Genomic DNA, 19,061 nt, shown 5'->3' with positions numbered 1-19,061 from the left:
TACATTTCATTCATTTTTATCCCCTGAAACCCTGAATCATCCCCCCTGTGACGGATGGTAAGCAATGTGGAAACCAATGTGGAATAAAACCTTTCAAAGTGGACAGAGACCAAAGCTGCTGCAGAGGTTGGAGGGGAACTTGCAATTAAAGTTGGGCTCAGCCCCCCACACAAAAATAATCCTCGTATCAAAGTATATGTATATACTATACATATACATATACATATACATATACGTATTTAACCTATACATGGATGAATTATCTCAACAACTGAATGGGTGTAAAACTGGTTGTGTGTTAGGAAACAAAATAACAAATCATCTCATGTATGCTGATGATTTGATCATCTTTTCCCCTAGCAGTGCTGGGTTTCAGAAGCTACTTAATATTTCTTTCAGAATATGGAGTTAAATATGACTAAATATGATTATATGCTACATAATGCCAAAAAAAGGTACTGTACTTATTTTTAGATGTAAAGGAGACAGGGACCTCAATTTCCCAAATTCTTGGTTGTCAGGGCAAAAGCTTAGTCTTAAGAACAAAGTAAAATATCTTGGGCATTTTATTACTAATAATATGTGCCACGATGAGGACCTGTATCGACAGTGCCGCATGCTTTATGCTTAGGCTAACACTTTGGTGCACAGATTCTTTCAGTGCTCTGATAGTGTGAAGATAACTCTCTTTAGGACATATTGTACTCCTCTTTATACTGCCCCTCTGTGGATGAGATATAAAAAGGCTAGCATTCAGAGGCTAAATGTAGCTTACAATGATGCATTTAGGATTTTATTGAAGAAACCAAGGTGGACTAGTGCAAGTGAACTTTTTTGTAATGCTGGGCTTCACTCTTTTAATGCTCTGTTGAGAAATCTGATGTATAAATTTTTGTGTAGATTGACAGACTCTCAGAACACTATACTGGGGCTGATGACTAATCCCCAGCTTAGCTCCATTCAATACCAGTCTCCCTGGTGGAGACACTGGTACAGATGTCTTTTATAATTAATGTCTATCTTGTGCCTATTAATGTCTATTTTCATTGTATTTGTTGTCGTGTTTATGGACTTCGAGCCTGGCAAATAAAGTATCTATCTATCTATCTATCTATCTATCTATCTATCTATCTATCTATCTATCTATCTATCTATCTATCTATCTATCTATCAAAGACCCTGAGAGGTCTGGACTGTCTCAAACTCCACTTCGGCCCAGCTAAACTGGCATTTTGAAAGTAAAGACACACCCCACTTCTTGCGTACCACTGTGACAGAACCTATGGCCCTGTTTCCACCAAGAGGTCTGGTTTGGGGTTGGCAGCTGGTTGGCTGATTTGATCAAACTGCTGGAGATTTCTGCAGAACTCTGGATTTGTTACGCACAGAAGATGCAAGAAGGAAAAACAAACAAAATTAAAGCTGCAAGCAGCGTTAGACGGGTCCTCGGGCTCCTGCCGGTTTTCCCTCCAATGTGTCCAACAAAACGAGATGAACATTTTGGCGTTTGTTTCATCTCTCTACGACATTCCTAGCCCCAGTTAGGGCTGTTTTGGTGTGTGTAGGTGGAAGTGAGCCTAATGGCTCTGAGAGAATATTATGGGATGTCAGGGAGTCAGTTGATACCATGGCAACGTATCCTCTGCTGTGCTGAATGACAGCACCAGCTGCATGCTTGGAATTCTAATTAGCGTGACACGAGTGTGACTAGTGCCTGGAGGGAGTTTTTATCAGGCATCTAATGTAAAGAAATCCTCACAGAGTCCACAATTTGACCCCAATCTGTGTCAAAAATATCATACTTGATAGAAGGGCTTGTGAGGAATCCATTTTTGGCATTTTTAAAGCTGTACCAGTTTTACTTTTTTCTCTAGAAGCACAAATGCGTCACAAAACAGATGGAAGAGTGCTGAAAATGGATTTTTTTATTTATGAGAAACGTCCGAAGTACTTGTCCTGTAGGCCACAATGTTGGCTTAATCTGTGTAAAAATATCATATGGTTGTAGGAAAATTTGTCAGGAATCCAACCATGTAATTTTTAAAGCTCTATGACTTTTAGTTTTTTGTCTAGAGGCCCAAATGCGGCACTAGTAGAAGTACTAGTAGTGAGTGTTTTGACCTGAAATCTGTTCTCCTCATCTGCTAACATGGAGAAATCCTAAAGCGGCCAAAAGCGGTCGGCGACTTTGAGGGCTCGCCATTCGAAAACCGGGCCCGAAACAACAACTTCCCCCACAACTTTTGTAGAGCAGGGTCTGGTCTGTCATGTGATGGTAGTCTCAAACCTGTACCATTTTTGGTTTTAGAGGAGAAAATTTTTGCAGAAAGGTTTAAAAAAAAAAAAATTTTATTTTGGCGGGCAAATTGCCGGCTTCCTGTTGGAGATAGGTCCAGGGTAGCAGCGTATGATTTTTGCGTCTCGATGACACGAGCGTTTTGGTGTTGGTCTCATCTCTCTACGACATTCCTAGCCCGAGCTAGGGCCCTTAGCGTGTGCCTAGGTGGCGCTATTGAGCTTATTATGGGATGTTGGGGGTCATGTTTGGTATTAAACGAAAATTTTTCACGATTCAGGGGTGCGTGCCAATTTTGGTGAGTTTTTGAGCATGTTTAGGGGGTCTAATTAGCGTTCAAAGCGCGGACGGAATAATAAGAAAAAAGAAACGCAGCAGGAACAATAGTGTCCTCCGCCTTCGGCGGAGGACACCTTCTAGCTCTTGCTAGAAGGTGCCCTCTGCTCAGGCCGAGGACCCTAATTAAAGCTGCAAGCAGCGTTAGACGGGTCCTCGGGGCTCATGCCGGCTCCTGTCCCCCCACAGTCTGTCATACTGTGTGTCTCAATGAGACGAACATTTTGGTGTTGGTTTCATCTCTCTACGACATTCCTACTGGCCGCTATGGCCGTTTTAGTGTGCCTAGGTGGCGCTAGACAGCATTTTATGGGATGTTTGGGGTCATGTTTGGTTCATGTTCATGTTTGGTATTTTTTCTCTTTTTTTGGACGCAAATAATGTGTGTGCCAATTTTGGTGGATTTCTGAACATGCTTGGGGGTGTAATAAGCGATGGGAGAATGTCAAAAGGGTGTAGTAAGGGTAAAAAATGTACTGGCTGTGGTGGCCATTTTAGTGTGTCCAGAGAGGTCTGGTAAGCAACATTTTAGGTGATGGATTTTTTTTTACAAAAAAGAAAAAAATATTTTTTTTTGTTTGTTTTCTTGCATTATTATTAATGTACTAAAAAAATATGGGCAGATGTCAACATCCTATTTATTTTGTTTATCATATCACAGTAGAATCATCATATTTGACTTTTTCATCTTACACTCAAAATTACAATGTGGAAGGGATTGACTTTTTATTTTTACAGCTGGTGGAAAAATAAACATTTCTATATCATTCACGTATGGTTAAAACGAGTATTCATTGGTTTATATGGGCTTTAATAAATTAGTACAATTAAACACCTGTTTTACAAATGAAAGTTACAGGATTTACCAGTGTTTGGCATCACTTCCCTTGTATTTCAAGGACTGTGTTGTATTTATCATGGCAACTCATTCCAGTAGATGGCGGTAATTCAGTAATACTTGCCACCGGCGTTAGCGCCGTGCATTGTGGGAACTGTATGCCAAGAACACCGGTCAGATGCAGACACAGATAGAAACGTTCTCTAGTATCAGTGGGACATCCTGGGATGTATACAGTAGATTTTACAACTTTTACCATTCTGCCTAACAAATACTGAATTTGGGGCAAAATAGCAGGCACTACTACTGTCGTACGCGGTTTGTAAAACATCCGCGGGGATCAATGGAGCGGCGGGGGATGACGTCACGCGACCTGTCAACAGTATACGGTCTGGTCAACAGCTGATCTCACCAAAACACGAGCGGATGCAGAGGGAGATATGAGTCTGTTTCTCTGTCGGTCGGTCAACTTATTGTACACAGCTGCTTTGCTCCAGCACATGGGAGGAGGGAGAGGATTCACCGTATCCCCAGAGATCCCGCAAGATGACATGAAGTGGATTAGACTGATTGAAACAGGGGAGAAGCCAGGAGAGAGCGCTAACGTCGGGAGCTCTCAAACAACGGATTCCGTCTGTGGTTTGAACAGGTACGGAAAATTAAAGTTTCTAGGCTTCAGTACTGTTTATTTTACTACCTGTCATCTTAGTTATCAGCAGTATTTTTGAACGTGAAAGGCGAGTTGGACCGTGTAGCTAACAGAAGCTAACAGAAGCTAAACGTAGCTAAACATCTGTTGCTCACTTAGCTACAAGAAATTTATTGTAGAAAAGGGGTGGGAAATATAATTGTGGTGTAATGCAAGACTATACAAGCTTCTGCATTTAAAGGGAGATTATCAGTCTACATATAAAGATGCGCACGTATTTTGCTGCATTTATCTGCATTCATTGAGACGAGTTAGCATTTTTAAACAATAAATTCAACCTGGTAGCAGCATCAAAATGTACGGTTGTTTCGTGGTGAGTTACCAGAGATTGTACTTCACAACAGAGGCAACGTTGATCAAGTTTTAACGGCTACCGAGCAACCCAGTGTTTTGGAGTTAAGCGCGACGGTATAAGTGGTGACTCTTGGACAAATACTGTACATGTGGTGCTTTGTTATTCGTTATAGCTGACTCTAAAGACGTTAAAAACACTACAGTTGCGTTAAATGCATGATTAAACGATTCGGTTATGTTCAATTACGTTTTGTGTGGTATCATTCAATGTCAATGTGATTAGAATGCACAGCTAATGGTAGCATTCTCTGCTGCGTCTTCTGCCGAAGGGGGATGTACGTCAGAGTGACGTGAGGTACCAGCGGGGTATAAAACGATCGATCTGGCGTCGTCTCGTTCTTCTCACAGACTCTGGAGGTAAGACCCATTTCGTTGTCTCTTAATTTGATGTAAGCATATGTTGTGTTGAACCTGAGCAATGTTAAACGTGATTTAAGGTGAAATGAAAGAACGATATCACGTATAAGTAAGATTTTGCTGCTCTGCGGTGAGAGTTAAAACTTTCTAGAAGCTTCTGTGAGGTGTGTTTTCTGAACTACTTTGATAGTGAAACGATGTTAGCCTTTCTATCAAATAAGATATACATAATTAAGATGGTGTGATACATTTTTGCCGCATTTTGAGTACATTTTGATGACTTTTTATCAGCATTTGTGGGTGGTGCTTCAATGCTAGACGTATGCTAATGTTATGGAAATCTCAGCCTTTGTTCTGTTAGCCCGCTAGCGAGGCCTGCTCCGTGTGTGGTTTTGTGTCCTGTTGAGAGAAATGCTCTGTAGTCTTTACTCCAAAGACGATAATTGTCCTAAATGAAATAAGTTTTATGTATGTAAGATATTATTTTACATTTGTGGTGAATTTGAAGAACATTTTGATGACTTTTAGTCAGCATTTGTGGGTGGTGCTCCGACGCTAAACGTATGCTAATGTTATGGAAATCTCAGCCTTTGTGCGTGTTAGCCTGCTAGCGAGGCCTGCTCCGTGTGTGGTTTTGTGTCCTGTTGAGAGAAATGCTCGGTAGTCTTTGCTCCAAAGACGATAATTGTCCTAAATTAAATAAGTTTTATATATGTAAGATATTGTGTTACATTTGTGGTGAATTTGAAGAACATTTTGATGACTTTTAGTTAGCATTTGTGGTTGGTGCTCCGACGCTAAACCTGTGCTAATGTTATGGAAATCTCAGCCTTTGATCTGCATTCAGCCTTTGTGTTAGCACGCTAGCTACTCTGTGCTGTCTTTTGTGTCATGTTAACACAAATACTCGATGAACTTTGATCATGGTGCAGTGGTTACCCTTTAAACAAATAAAATATATACATTGAAGAAAGAATTGTACATTTTTGGTACATTTTGAATACATTTTGATGGCTTTTACTCGGTTGGCAAAAGTTGTGTGCATACATATGCTAATGTAAGCTCGGCCTTTGTTCAATAATTGCTTTGTGTTAGCCACGTTAGCCTGCTCTGTTATATTAAGACAAATGCTTGATATTCCTAAACCCAAGTACAATAATTGGCTTCTAAACTAATCAAATATATGAATTTCAGATGCTATGAAACATTTTTGGTGCATTTTGGAGAGTATTGCTTGGTGTGATATTTGCTTTGTGGGTTTAGCTTTAATAATGCTGTGTCATAGCTACTAGTTAGCCACCATGGTGTGCCAGCCTCGGCCTGCTCAGTGCTTGGTTTTGTGTAATATTGAAAGAAATGCTAAAAAGTCTGCCCTTAACACAATTAAGATATATATTTAAGATACTTTGGTACTTTTTTGGTGAATTTAACAAGATTTTTATGAGTTTTACTTGGTTGGTTGGTGTGTTGCTTTTCTGTAATACTGAGAGAAATGCTTGTTACCTCCAAGTACAATGTTTGGCTTCTAAATAAATTAAATATATGTATTTTAGACACTATGAAACATTTTTGGTGCATTTTGAAAACATTTTGAAGATTATTACTTGGTGTGATATGTGCTTTAGGGTTGTAGATATGGCTATGCAGTGTCCTTATTCAGTTAACAGAGGTCATAAATAGGACTGTTGCTCTTAGGGTAAGAGGATATGGGCTCTGAATTTCAACATTCAGCATTTGTGTTTAGAAAATGATGACAGCATGCTGTTTTTGTGGCTTTAATATTCCTGTAGTGTTGTAGTCTTGTTTAACAGTAGGAAAAATGTTTTTAAAGAGTGAACACAGGATATTGAAATATGAAATAACAAGTTGATATTAATATAAATTATTAATGATAGTAGTAATAAACTAATAAATGAATATTCAATGATTTGTCACCATGGAAACCTTCTTTGTTGTGCCTGTTTACTTTCAAATTTGTGAAATAGATATGTCATAAGGATTTGAGCTTAGGCTTCTGGAACTCTTGACAGAGGTTCCAAATAGAAGTGGAACTCTCATGCCGCGGCCACACCAAACGCGAACACGCGAATTTACTCGCGCGAATGGCCTGTCACGCGCCGCGTGAACGCCCGAGTCTCGCCGCTGGACTTTTTTGACAACCTGAGGCGCGAACACGCGAATGCGCGGTACTGCGCATGCGGAGTAGAGAGCTCATTCATTTAAAGACCGAAAGTCCAAAAGAGCAGCTGAAAAACAATGAGCTGTGGTTTCCAAAGCATGACAGGAGAGTGTGTGAAAGCTTTGGAGATCACAATCAATGCCTGCTGCCTCTCCCTGGCAATCCACCAGCCCTGCTTGGCTGTTCCCTGCGATCTCATCCCCGATCCCCCGAACCTCCGACACCCCGTACCCCCGACCACCCGAACCCCCGACCCATGTTCCCGGAGGTCTCCCTGGGGATAATGAAGGGGTGGAGGAAAGAGGGGAGCACAGAGAACTTTCATCTTTTCCCTGGCTCTGCCCCTGCCCCGCACTTTCCTCCTCTCTATCAGGCTTAAAACTCCGCTGAGGAAAACACAGTCGGACTCAGTGATAGCCCGTACAGGCAGATCCAGCTGGGAACGAATGTTTTCAGAACTTACATTCAAAACCTGTCTCCTCAGAGACTTTCAACCAAGCCTGATCCTTTTTTCCCGGTCCCTGTAGAGTACACACGTCGTATCGTATAACTCTGGATGATGACACACCGCACAGATTGTTTTCTCCTCCATCCTCCGGCGGAGTTGGAGCCGGAGCAGGCGGCAGTTGCCCCCCAACGTTGTCAAAACAATGACGTCGTGGGGGAATATTTTGAACTCGAGCGAATTCGCGTCTACCGCCCAAACGCGTGAACGCTCCAAACTCGCCGCGCCAAACGCGCGAATCGCGCCGCGAGAGGCGAATCGGCGGCTAAACGCGTCTTTGCATAGACTTTGTATGTAATCGCGCCGCAAATTCGCGTTTGGTGTGGCCACACCATCAGAGGGCAGGCTAGGGCTCTGTTTGTTTACGTTCAAACTTAAAATTTTTAAATGTGGAAGTATTGTCTTCTTTGTCCTGCTTTTTCACATTTTTATTCAGTGAACAGAGGTCATTAATAGGACTGTTGCCCTTAGAGTTAGAGGTTATGGGCTCTGAAATTCAACATTCAGCATTTGTGTTTAGAAAATGACAGCATGCTGTTTTTGTGGCTTTTTTTTCTCCCACAATAATCTTGATTACTCTTAAATAGTATTGATTTGAAGATTCCTTAGCTGTGTGATCTTATGCTCTCCTGTGGTTTTATTGGGGCATTTTGAATACATTTTGAAGATTATTACTTGGTGTGATATGTGCTTTAAGGTTTTAGATATAGCTGCGCTGTGTCAGCCTTTTTTTTCTGTGAAAGCTACTTGTTAGCCACGTTAGCTGTAGCTTTTTTCTCCTTGTTTGGGTCATGCTGAGAGAATAGACTTATTGTGTGAGTGTGTGTGTGAGGTTTTTCTGCCTTTGTTTTAAATCTTAGCTTGAGCTGTTGATCAGTTGTGTATCTGTCCTGGTTAGCAGGCCAGAGCTTACTGGCATTTCGTGAGGGTTAAAGAGCCATAATGTGTGAGTGATTAAAGTGATTGTTTGGGACTTTTAAAGTTGTGTTTTGTGGCATTCCTGGCATGATCTAAATGTGTAGATTACATTTGCATGCATTTTTTAATGGCTTTTGTTCTCCTCAAATTTTCTCTTGATTTCTCTGAAATAGTATTGATTTGAAGGCTCCCTACCTGTGTTCTCTACTTTACTCTCCTGAGCTTTTTTGGTGCATCTTGAATTCATTTTGAAGATTATTACTTGGTGTGATATGTGCTTTAAGGTTTTAGATATAGCCATGCTGCGTCAGCCTTTTTTTTTCTGTGAAAGCTACTTGTAAGCCACGTTAGCTGTAGCTTTTTGCTCCTTTTTTGGGTCATGCTGAGAGAATAGACTTATTGTGTGAGTGTGTGTGTGAGAGGTTTGTCTGCTTATGTTGTTGTTTATCCAAGTTCAAGTTGTTGATCAGTTGTGTATCTGTCCTGGTTAGCAGGCGAGAGCTGACTGGCATTTTTCTGAGGGTTATAGATCCATAATGTGTGAGTGATTAAAGTGATTGTTTGGGACTTTTAAAGTTGTGTATTGTGGCATTCCTGGCATGCTTTAAATGTGTAGATTAGATTTGCAAGCATTTTGAAGGCTTTTTTTTCCATTACATTTGCATGTATTTTTTGTGGGTCTTTATCATCATAATCTTGATTACTCTGAAATAGTATTGCTTTGAAAATTTCTTTGCTGTGTGATCTCATACTGTCCTGTGCTTTTTTTGGTGCATTTTGAATATTATTACTTGGTGTGATATGTGCTTTAGGGTTTCAGATATAGCTGCGCTGTGTCAGCCTTTTTTTCTGTAAAAGCTACTTGTTAGCCATGTTGCCTATATATTTTTGCTCTTTTTTGGGTAGTTCTGATAAAAGATACATTTTGATTACATGTGCATGCATTTTTGATGGCTTTTTTTCTTCTAATATAATGTTGATTACTCTTTAATGGTATTGATTTGCAAATTTCTTGGCTGTGTGATCTTATGCTCTCCAGTGCTTTTGATTGGTGCATTTTAAAAAAACATTTTGAAGATTATTACTAATTGTGATATGTGCTTTTAGGTTTGAGACAAAGCTATGATGTGTCTGCCTTTTTCCCTGTGTTAGCTTCTTGTTAGCCACATTAGCTGTAGCTTTTTGCTCCTTGTTTGGGTCATGCTGAGAGAAAAGACTTACTGTGTGTGTGTGAGGTTTGTCTGCCTTTGTTTTAAATCTTAGCTTGAGCTGTTGATCAGATGTGTATCTGTCCTGGTTAGCAGGCCAGAGCTTACTGGCATGTTGTTGAAGTTTTGATCCATGATGTGTGAGTGATTAAAGTGATTGTTTAGGACTTTTAAAGTTGTGTTTTGTGGCATTCCTGGCTTGATCTCAATGTGTAGATTAAATTGGCATTTTTCATGGCTTTTTATTTTCCTACAATAATCATGATTACTCTTTTATGGTATCATTTGAAGATTCCTTAGCTGTGCGCTCTACTGTACTCTCCTGAGCTTTTTTGGTGCATCTTGAATTCATTTTGAAGATTATTACTTGGTGTGATATGTGCTTTAAGGTTTTAGATATAGCTATGCTGGTCAGCCTTTTTTTTCTATGAAAGCTATTTGTTAGCCACGTTAGCTGTAGCTTTTTGCTCCTTTTTTGGGTCATGCTGAGAGAAAAGACTTATTGTGTGAGTGCATGTGAGAGGTTTGTCTGCATAAGTTGTTGTTTATCCAAGTTCAAGTTGTTGATCAGTTGTGTATCTGTCCTGGTAAGCAGTCGAGAGCTGACTGGCATTTTGTGAGGGTTATAGTAACATAATGTGTGAGTGATTAAAGTGATTGTTTGGGACCTTTAAAGTTGTGTTTTGTGGCATTCCTGGCATGCTTTTAATGTGTAGATTAGATTTGCATGCATTTTGATGGCTTTTTTCTCCTTCTATAATCTTGCCTACTCTTAATTGGAATTGATTATGAGATTCCTTAGCTGTGTGCTCTTCAGTACTCTCCTGTGCTTTTTGGTGCATTTTAAATATATGTTGAAGGTTATTACTTGGTGTTATATGTGCTTTAGAATTTTAGATGAAGCTATTCCATGTCAGCCTTTTTCCCTGTGAAAGCTACTTGTTAGCCACGTCAGCTGTAGCTTTTTGCCCCTTTTTTGGGTCATGCTTAGAGAAAAGACTTGTTGTGTGAGTGTGTGTGTGAGGTTTTTCTGCCTTTGTTTTAAATCTTAATTTGAGCTGTTGATCAGTTGTGTATCTGTCCTGGTTAGCAGGCCAGAGCATACTGGTATTTTGTGAGGGTTAAAGATCCATAATGTGTGAGTGATTGAAGTGATTGTTTGGGTGCTTCAAAGTTGTGCTTTGTGGCATTCCTGGCATTATATAAATGTGTAGATTACATTTGCATGCCTTTTTGTGGGTCTTTATCAAAATAATCTTGATTACTCTGAAATAGTATTGCTTTGAAAATTTCTTTGCTGTGTGATCTCATACTGTCCTGTGCTTTTTTTGGTGCATTTTGAATATTATTACTTGGTGTGATATGTGCTTTAAGGTTTCAGATATAGCTGCGCTGTGTCAGACTATTTTTTCTGTGAAAGCTACTTGTTAGCCATGTTACCTATATATATTTTTGCTCCTTGTTTGGGTAATTCTGATAAAAGATACATATTGATTACATGTACATGCATCTTTTGATGGCTTTTATTCTTCTACTATAATCTTGATTACTCTTAAATGGTATTGATTTGCAAATTTCTTGGCTGTGTGATCTCATGCTCTTCAGTGTTTTTTATTGGGGCATTTTGAATACATAATGAATATTATTACCAAGTGTGATATGTGCTTTTAGGTTTGAGACAAAGCTATGATGTGTCTGCCTTTTTCCCTGTGTTAGCTTCTTGTTAGCCACATTAGCTGTGCGCTTTTTGCTCCTTGTTTGGGTCATGCTGAGAGAAAAGACTTACTGTGTGAGTGTGTGTGTGCGTGTGTTTGTGATGTTTTTCTGCCTTTGTTTTAAATCTTAATTTGAGCTGTTGATCAGTTGTGTATCTGTCCTGGTTAGCAGGCGAGACCTGACTGGTATTTTGTGAGGGTTCAAGATCCATTATGTGTGAGTGATTGAAGTGACTTTTTGGGTGCTTCAAAGTTGTGCTTTGTGGCATTCCTGGCATGATATAAATGTGTAGATTACATTTGCATGTATTTTTTGTGGGTCTTTATCATCATAATCTTGATTTCTCTGAAATAGTATTGATTTGAAAATTTCTTTGCTGTGTGATCTCATACTGTCCTGTGCTTTTTTTGGTGCTTTTTGAATATAATTACTTGGTGTGATATGTGCTTTAGGGTTTCAGATATAGCTGCGCTGTGTCAGCCTTTTTTTTTCTGTGAAAGCTACTTGTTAGCCATGTTACCTATATATTTTTGCTCCTTTTTTGGGTAATTCTGATAAAAGATACATATTGATTACATGTACATGCATTTTTTGATGGCTTTTTTTCTTGTACTATAATCTTGATTACTCTTAAATGGTATTGATTTGCAAATTTCTTGGCTGTGTGATCTCATGCTCTCCAGTGTTTTTTATTGGGGCATTTTGAATACATAATGAATATTATTACCAAGTGTGATATGTGCTTTTAGGTTTGAGACAAAGCTATGATGTGTCTGCCTTTTTCCCTGTGTTAGCTTCTTGTTAGCCACATTAGCTGTAGCTTTTTGCTCCTTGTTTGGGTCATGCTGAGAGAAAAGACTTACTGTGTGAGTGTGTGTGTGAGGTATGTCTGCCTTTGTTTTAACTCTTAGCTTGAGCTGTTGATCAGATGTGTATCTGTCCTGGTTAGCAGGCCAGAGCTTACTGGCATTTTGTTGAAGTTTTGATCCATGATTTGTGAGTGATTAAAGTGATTGTTTAGGACTTTTAAAGTTGTGTTTTGTGGCATTCCTGGCATGCTTTAAATGTGTAGATTAGATTTGCATGCATTTTTGATGGCTTTTTTCTCCTACTATAATCTTGCCTACTCTTAAATGGAATTGATTTGGAGATTCCTTAGCTGCATGCTCTTCAGTACTCTCCTGTGCTTTTTAGGTGCATTTTAAATATATGTTGAAGGTTATCACTTGGTGTGATATGTGCTTTTAGGTTTTTTAGATATAGCTATGCTGCGTCAGCCTTTTTTTTCTGTGAAAGCTACTTGTTAGCCATGTTAGCTGTAGCTTTTTGCTCCTTTTTTGGGCCATGCTGAGAGAAAAGACTTATTGTGTGAGTGTGTGTGTGAGGTTTGTCTGCCTATGTTGTTGTTTGTCCAAGTTGTTGATCAGTTGTGTATCTGTCCTGGTTAGCAGGCCAGAGCTTAGTGGCATTTTGTGAGGGTTATAGATCCAGAATGTGTGAGTGATTGAAGTGATTGTTTGGGACTTTTAAATTTGTGTTTTGTGGCATTCCTGGCATGCTTTAAATGTGTAGATTACATGTGCATGCATTTTTGATGGCTTTTTTCTCCTACTATAATCTTGCTTACTCTTAAATGGAATTGATTTGAAGATTCCCTAGCTGTGTGCTTTTCAGTACTCTCCTGTGCATTTGGTGCATTTTAAATATATGTTGATGACTATTACTTGGTGTGATATGTGCTTTAAGGTTGTAGATATAGCTACGCAGTGTGGGCCTTTTTCCCTGTGATAGCTACTTGTTAGCCAAATTATGTAGCTTGTTCATCTTAGTTTAAGCTGTTAACTAGTTGTGTATCTGTCAGCTCACTGTCATTTTTGTAAGGGTTAAAGATCCATTATGTGTGAGTGATTAAAGTGATTGTTTGGGTGCCTTAATGTTGTGTTTTTTTGGCATTCCTGGCATGATCTAAATGTGTAGATTAGATTTGCATGCATTTTTTTGTGGCTTTTTATTCTCCCACTATAATCTTGCTTACTTTTAAATGGTAGTGATTTGCAAATTCTTTGGCTGTGTGATTTTATGCTCTATTGTGCTTTTTGGTGCATTTTGAATACATTTTCAAGATTATAACTTAGTGTTATATGTGCTTTCAGGTTGTAGATATAGCTCTACTATGTTGGCCTTTTTTTCTGTGAAAGCTATTTATTAGCCACATTATGTGGCTTGTTCATCTTAGTTTAAGCTGTTAATCAATTGTGTGTGTGTCCTGGTAAGCAGGCCAGAGCAAACTGGCATTTTGTGAGGGTTAAAGATCCATTATGTGTGAGTGATAAAAGTGATTGTTTGGGTGCTTTAATGTTGTGTTTTGTGGCATTCCTGGCATGATCTAAATGTGTAGATAAGATTTGAGTGCATTTTTTGTGGCTTTTTCCCCCAACAATTTTCTTGATTGCTCTTAAATGGTGTGCTCCTTTGCTCTCCTGTGCTTTTTTGGTGCATTTTAAATATATGTTGAAAAACTTTTACTTGGTGTGATATGTGCTTTAAGGTTGTAGATATAGCTACGCTGTGTCAGCCTTTTTCCTTGTGTTGGCTACTTTTTTAGCTGCATTGTGTAGCTTTTTGCTCCTTTTTTGGGTAATGCTGAGAGAAAAGACTAATTGTTGTGCGAGAGTGTGTTGGGTTTGTCTTCCAAATTTTTTTTTATCCAAGTTTAAGGTGTTTATCAGTTATGTGTGTGTCCTGGTAAGCAGGCCAGAGCAAACTGGCATTTTGTGAGGGTTGAAGATCAATAATGTGTGAATGATGAAATTAATTGTTTGGGACCTTTAATGTTGTGTTTTGTGGCATTCCTGGCATGCTTTTAATGTGTAGATTAGATGTGCACGCATTTTTGATGACTTTTTATTCTCCTTCAATGATCTTGATTACTCTTAAATTGAATTGATTTGCAGATTCCTTAGCTGTGTGCTCAACTGTACTCTCCTTTGCTTTTCTGGTGCATTTTAAAGACATTTTGAATACATTTGATGACTATTACTTGGTGTGATATGTGCTTTAAGGTTGTAGATATAGCTACGCAGTGTGGGCCTTTTTTCCTGTGTTAGCTGTTTGTTTGCCACATTATGTAGCTCTTTCTCTTTTTGGGTATTTCTGATGAAAAAAATTCATATTGTTTGAGAGTGTGTGTGAGGTTTGTCTTCCAATTTTGTTCATCTTAGTTTAAGCTGTTGATCAGCTGTGTATTTGTCCTGGTTAGCAGGCCAGAGCAAACTGGCATTTTGTGAGGGTTAAAGATCCATAATGTGTGAGTGATTAAAGTGATTGTTTGGGTCTTCAAAAGATGTGTTTTGTGGCATTCCTGGCATGATCTAAATGTGTAGATTACATGTGCATGCATTTTTGATGGCTTTTTTCCTAAAATAATCTTTATTACCTCTCAGTAGTATCGATTTGAAGATTCCTTAGCTGTGTGCTCTCCTGTACTCTCCTGTGCTCTTTTTGGGCATTTTGAAAACATTTTGAAGATTATTTCTTGGTGTGATATGCGTTTTAAGTTTTTAGATATAGCTTCGCTGCGATGGCCTTTTTCCCTGTGTTTTAGCTCCTTGTTAGCCACGTTAGCTGTAGCATTTTGCTCCTTTTTTGGGTAATGCTGAGAGAAAAGACTTATTGTTGTGTGAGAGTGTGTGAGGTTTGTCTTCCAATGTTGTACATTTTAGTTTAAACTGTTAATCAGTTGTGTATCTATCCTGGTTAGCAGGCCAGAGCTCACTGGCATTTTGTGAGGGTTAAAGATTCATAATGTTTGAGTGATCAAAGTGATTGTCCGGGTCTTCTGAAGATGTGGCATTCCTGGCATGATCTTAATTTGTAGATTGGATTTGCATGCATTTTTTGTTGCTTTTTTTCCCCTCCCACAATTATCTTGATTACTCTTAAATGGTATTGTTTTGCAGATTCCTTGGCTGTGCGATTTACTTCCCTGTGCTCACCTGTGCTTTGGAGACTACGACTGCTGCATTTCTGCGATCTTCTGTTCCAGGACACACACATCTTGACACTCATACATCTCTTTAAACCGACACACACCTAGACTAACTGCTAATCTGCACACACTTTAATTGATTTTATACACATCCACTCAAGCAGACACACACAGACACACACACAGACACACACAGACACACACACACTTGCCCTCAGCCAAGGTGAGTTAAAACATTTCTACATTGTAATGGTAGGTGAAGCGTTGCTATGTGAAGCCTTGTGAGTATGATTGGCACAGATTGACTGGTGTTTTGTCTGTGAGCGTGGACTCAAAAATGTTTCTTCCTCTTCCTGTTCAGATGCCTAGAGCGAAAGGCCATCGGAGGGCGTTGGCCTTGAAGAGGAAGAGGGCAGAGGACCACCCCTGGACTGCCCTCGAGCCTGTCCCCGAGTTCGTTGCTCGTATGTGTCAAACTTTCATTTCAGAATGTTCACTGATATGGTTTGGATGTAATGTCCCTTAATGATGTTCTGACAAACTTCAATGTCCTTTACAGGCCGCGGTACCGGGTACCGCCACCGAACGCGGAGATGGCCAACCTCTGCACTGACCCACCGGAGCCGCAAGTTGGTCACTCCAGCGCATCGTCCGGACCAGAAGGTATGATTTTTGTTTTATTCATCGAAAAAGTGCAGCGAGTAAGGTGTCTGTTGGTAGGTTTCACTGTTGTTAAACAACGTCTGTGTTGTTGCAGCTGGTGTTCGTCGTTGGAGACTCCCACCTCCGGGCCATGGTGGACGGCTTCGTGCCCATGCCAGTAGGTTCTCTGTCCTTTGCTTTTCTGTCTGTTCCAGGTGCATCGGCAGCCGAGCTGAGGACAGAGGCCCTGCACGCAGACGTCCCGTGGACCCCCGACGCCGTCTGCGTGCTCGCCCCGAGCAACAACCTCACGGCCAGCCGGACGGTTGGCGAGGCAGCGTTGGACTTCGGTGCTCTCCTGACCTCCATCGCCAGCCGCTGGCCCAAGGTGTGTGTTTGTGTTAAGTTTTTGTTGCTAACCGTTTGGTTTTGTGTCAGCAAAGCTGTTGTGAGCAGCCTTTGTATTGTCATGCACTTATTTTAGAGACATGAATGCGATCTGCTGACAAAGGTTTTTTTTTCTGTAAGGTGTTCGTGCTGGACTTCCCTCCACGCCTGAACATCCACCCGGGCCTGCAGTTGGCGCTGCGTCAGGAATTCCACCGAGTCGCAGCACGCATGGGTACGTTTCAATCGAGTTTTTCAGCAACACCTGAGATTTGAGTATTTCATATTTGTTAAAAAAATGTGACAGCATGCATGGATGAACGTTTACATGTAAATGCATGCGTTAATGTTTACTTAATGTTTACTTAGTATTTTTTTGTGTGTGGTTTGTGACACTTATTTCAGGTTTCCCTTACGTGTCTGTGGCTGAGCACCTCCCCCTCCATCGGTTGGAGCTGTGGTGCCCCGACGGCGTAAGTATTGTTCTAATTTTTACAAGACACTTTATGTGACACTAAAGAAAACATCCAACTAACAAGGTGAAATGTCTGCTGTGTCTGACTGTTTTTCAGGTGCACCTCAGCGACACCGATGGGACCCCTGTGCTGGTGGATCTGCTGTGGAATGCTGCTGTCCAGCAGCTGACCCAGCGTCCGCCCTCGCCCACGCCCGCGGTGTCCCGCCGGACATCGCCGCGTGCCACGGTGTCTCCCAGGCTAGTTGTGACAGGTCACCTCCCCGTGACCCGTCACAGCGACCCCTGGGAGTGGACTGTGGTTGGAAAGGAGGACAAGGTAAAGTGTTTTTCTGATTGAGTGTGTAGAAGTTTGTGCAAAGCCTGCATGTGAAGTTTTTTTTAAAACAATGTTTGATTTTTGTTTTGAAGGCCGGAACACCTGCTGTGGTTCGGCCTGTCATCCCGCCCAACCCTGTGTGGTTCAGCGGTGACATGTTGGATGCTATGGAGAAGGTCAGTCCTTCTTCTGGCTCTGGCTGCATCGCTGAGCCACCAGCTGGCCAGGTAAAGTGCACACAAGCCATATGACCAAATAGTTGATAACACAAGTGGTAAACAGCTGTTATAAAGGTTTGTTTTTCTTCCTCTAGGCTTCGCGTGCGAAGCGTCGGCCACGAGGTGTTGCCAGGAAGCGCAGTGGAGGAAAGCGGCAGGTGTGTTTTTATTTTATTTTTTGCTGGTTTTGAAGAGTGACCAATGCGGTGTGATATATGTTTTGATAAGAGTTGCATCTTGATCTTTTTTTTTTTTTTTTTCCATGTTTTCCTTTTCTTTATAGGTGGCGGCAACACCTTCACCTGCCCAGGAGACCGTGTCTGCCTCCGGCCCCAGTCCGGTCCAGCGCCAGGTGCGTTTTTGTCTAAACATATTATGTGACTTATTGTTTTTACACCTGCATTTTTCCCCCTGGTTTGTCATGCAGTTAAACTGAATTTTTGATTTGTGTCAGGCGGAGGCAGCAGCCCAGGAGTCCGTGGTCCCGGAGGTCGTCGTGGAGGAGACATCGCTGGAGTCCGAGGTGCTGCAGGTCGTCGCGGAGGAGGTGGCTGCGCCGTGCCCTGCTGTCGCCGAGGGAACCCAGAGGCCACGGAAGATCAGCAAAGCTAAGGACCCCTTTTTTTCTTCTGCTTGTGTTTCTGATGCTGGGTTAGATTGTGACAGTAGTGATGTAGCAGCAGAGGCTAGCAGAGCTGGGAGGCCAGTCAGGGTTGTGCGAGGGTCGTTTCATCAGGCTGACGAGCGCTTTTTTTACGGAGGACAGCAGTGTATGGCTATAGCTTTGGTCAGCTTGGCCAAACACACGCTGAGCAGTGTTTTTTCCTGGGACAGACGTCAGCTTGATCGCGCTGTGATTTGCGGCGACGAGTTGTACAGTAATTTGCGCGATCGAGGCATCTTCAACCACGTGACAAATCTGCTCTCTGTCCCAGATTTGCCACAGCGGTTGATGATTGATGATGCGGTGGTTCGCTTTGTTTTTGGCGACTCGGCGTTCGGTGATGTCGGCGTAACAGAGGGTGAACACATCGACAGCGGTGTGTTCATCAGTTTACGTGACGCACTGAACAGGATCTTCGGTCAGTACCACACATGTCTTCTGACGATGTGTGGCAACACTTCTGCCATCATCTGTGAGGATGGACGGTTCGCTGTGGTGGACAGTCACTCACGGGGTAACGAGGGCTTGTTACACTTTAACGGTACAAGCGTGGTTTTGCATTTTGAGTGCCTGGATGACCTGCACCACTATATCTGTCGCTTGGCAGACAGTCTCAGTTCGAGGGAGAAGCTCTTTGAACTGTGTGGCATCACTGTCCATGTGGGTGCAAGTCCAGTGCTGCCTGTTGTTTCTGTGGAGGGTAGGGTCACAGGGGTGACTGCTGCTCCAGCACCAGAGTGTAGTGTTGTGTCTGAGCGTTGTGTGAGTTCAGATGTTAGTCCAGCACTGTCAGGCGTTTCTTTGCGGTCTTATGCCAGTGTGTTGAGCGGCGGCTCACCAGCAGGACAGAGCGTTACCGGTGGCAGTAAGTGGGGCATTTCTTCTGACACTTGTTGGTCGAAGAAATCAAGGCAATCCGGCTTTTGTTTTAGGTACGATGAAGATTTCCCTC

At 41.4% G+C, this 19,061-nt stretch overlaps 2 protein-coding genes across 5 annotated transcripts in view; one reads left to right on the top strand and one right to left on the bottom strand.

Moving 5' to 3' along the window:
* Positions 1-19,061, bottom strand: part of cdk14 (cyclin dependent kinase 14) — a 300,539-nt gene that overhangs the window by 99,395 nt on the left and 182,083 nt on the right. The window lies entirely within an intron of this gene.
* On the top strand, positions 17,054-18,978 carry LOC141800531 (uncharacterized). The gene is made up of 6 exons (XM_074683126.1): positions 17,054-17,227; positions 17,320-17,454; positions 17,541-17,603; positions 17,729-17,797; positions 17,900-18,871; positions 18,928-18,978. The coding sequence occupies exons 2-6, from the start codon at positions 17,383-17,385 to the stop codon at positions 18,976-18,978; spliced, it is 1,227 nt and encodes a 408-aa protein (XP_074539227.1). The 5' UTR covers positions 17,054-17,227; positions 17,320-17,382.

The sequence above is a fragment of the Halichoeres trimaculatus genome, unplaced genomic scaffold, assembly GCF_033239565.1.
Source record: "Halichoeres trimaculatus isolate MK-OKI-2021-1 unplaced genomic scaffold, fHalTri1.1 fHalTri1_scaffold_12, whole genome shotgun sequence".
NCBI classification, from domain to species: Eukaryota; Metazoa; Chordata; class Actinopteri; order Labriformes; family Labridae; genus Halichoeres; species Halichoeres trimaculatus.
Note: the sequence above shows the minus strand (reverse complement) of the source record. Positions and strands in the feature narration are given on the sequence as shown.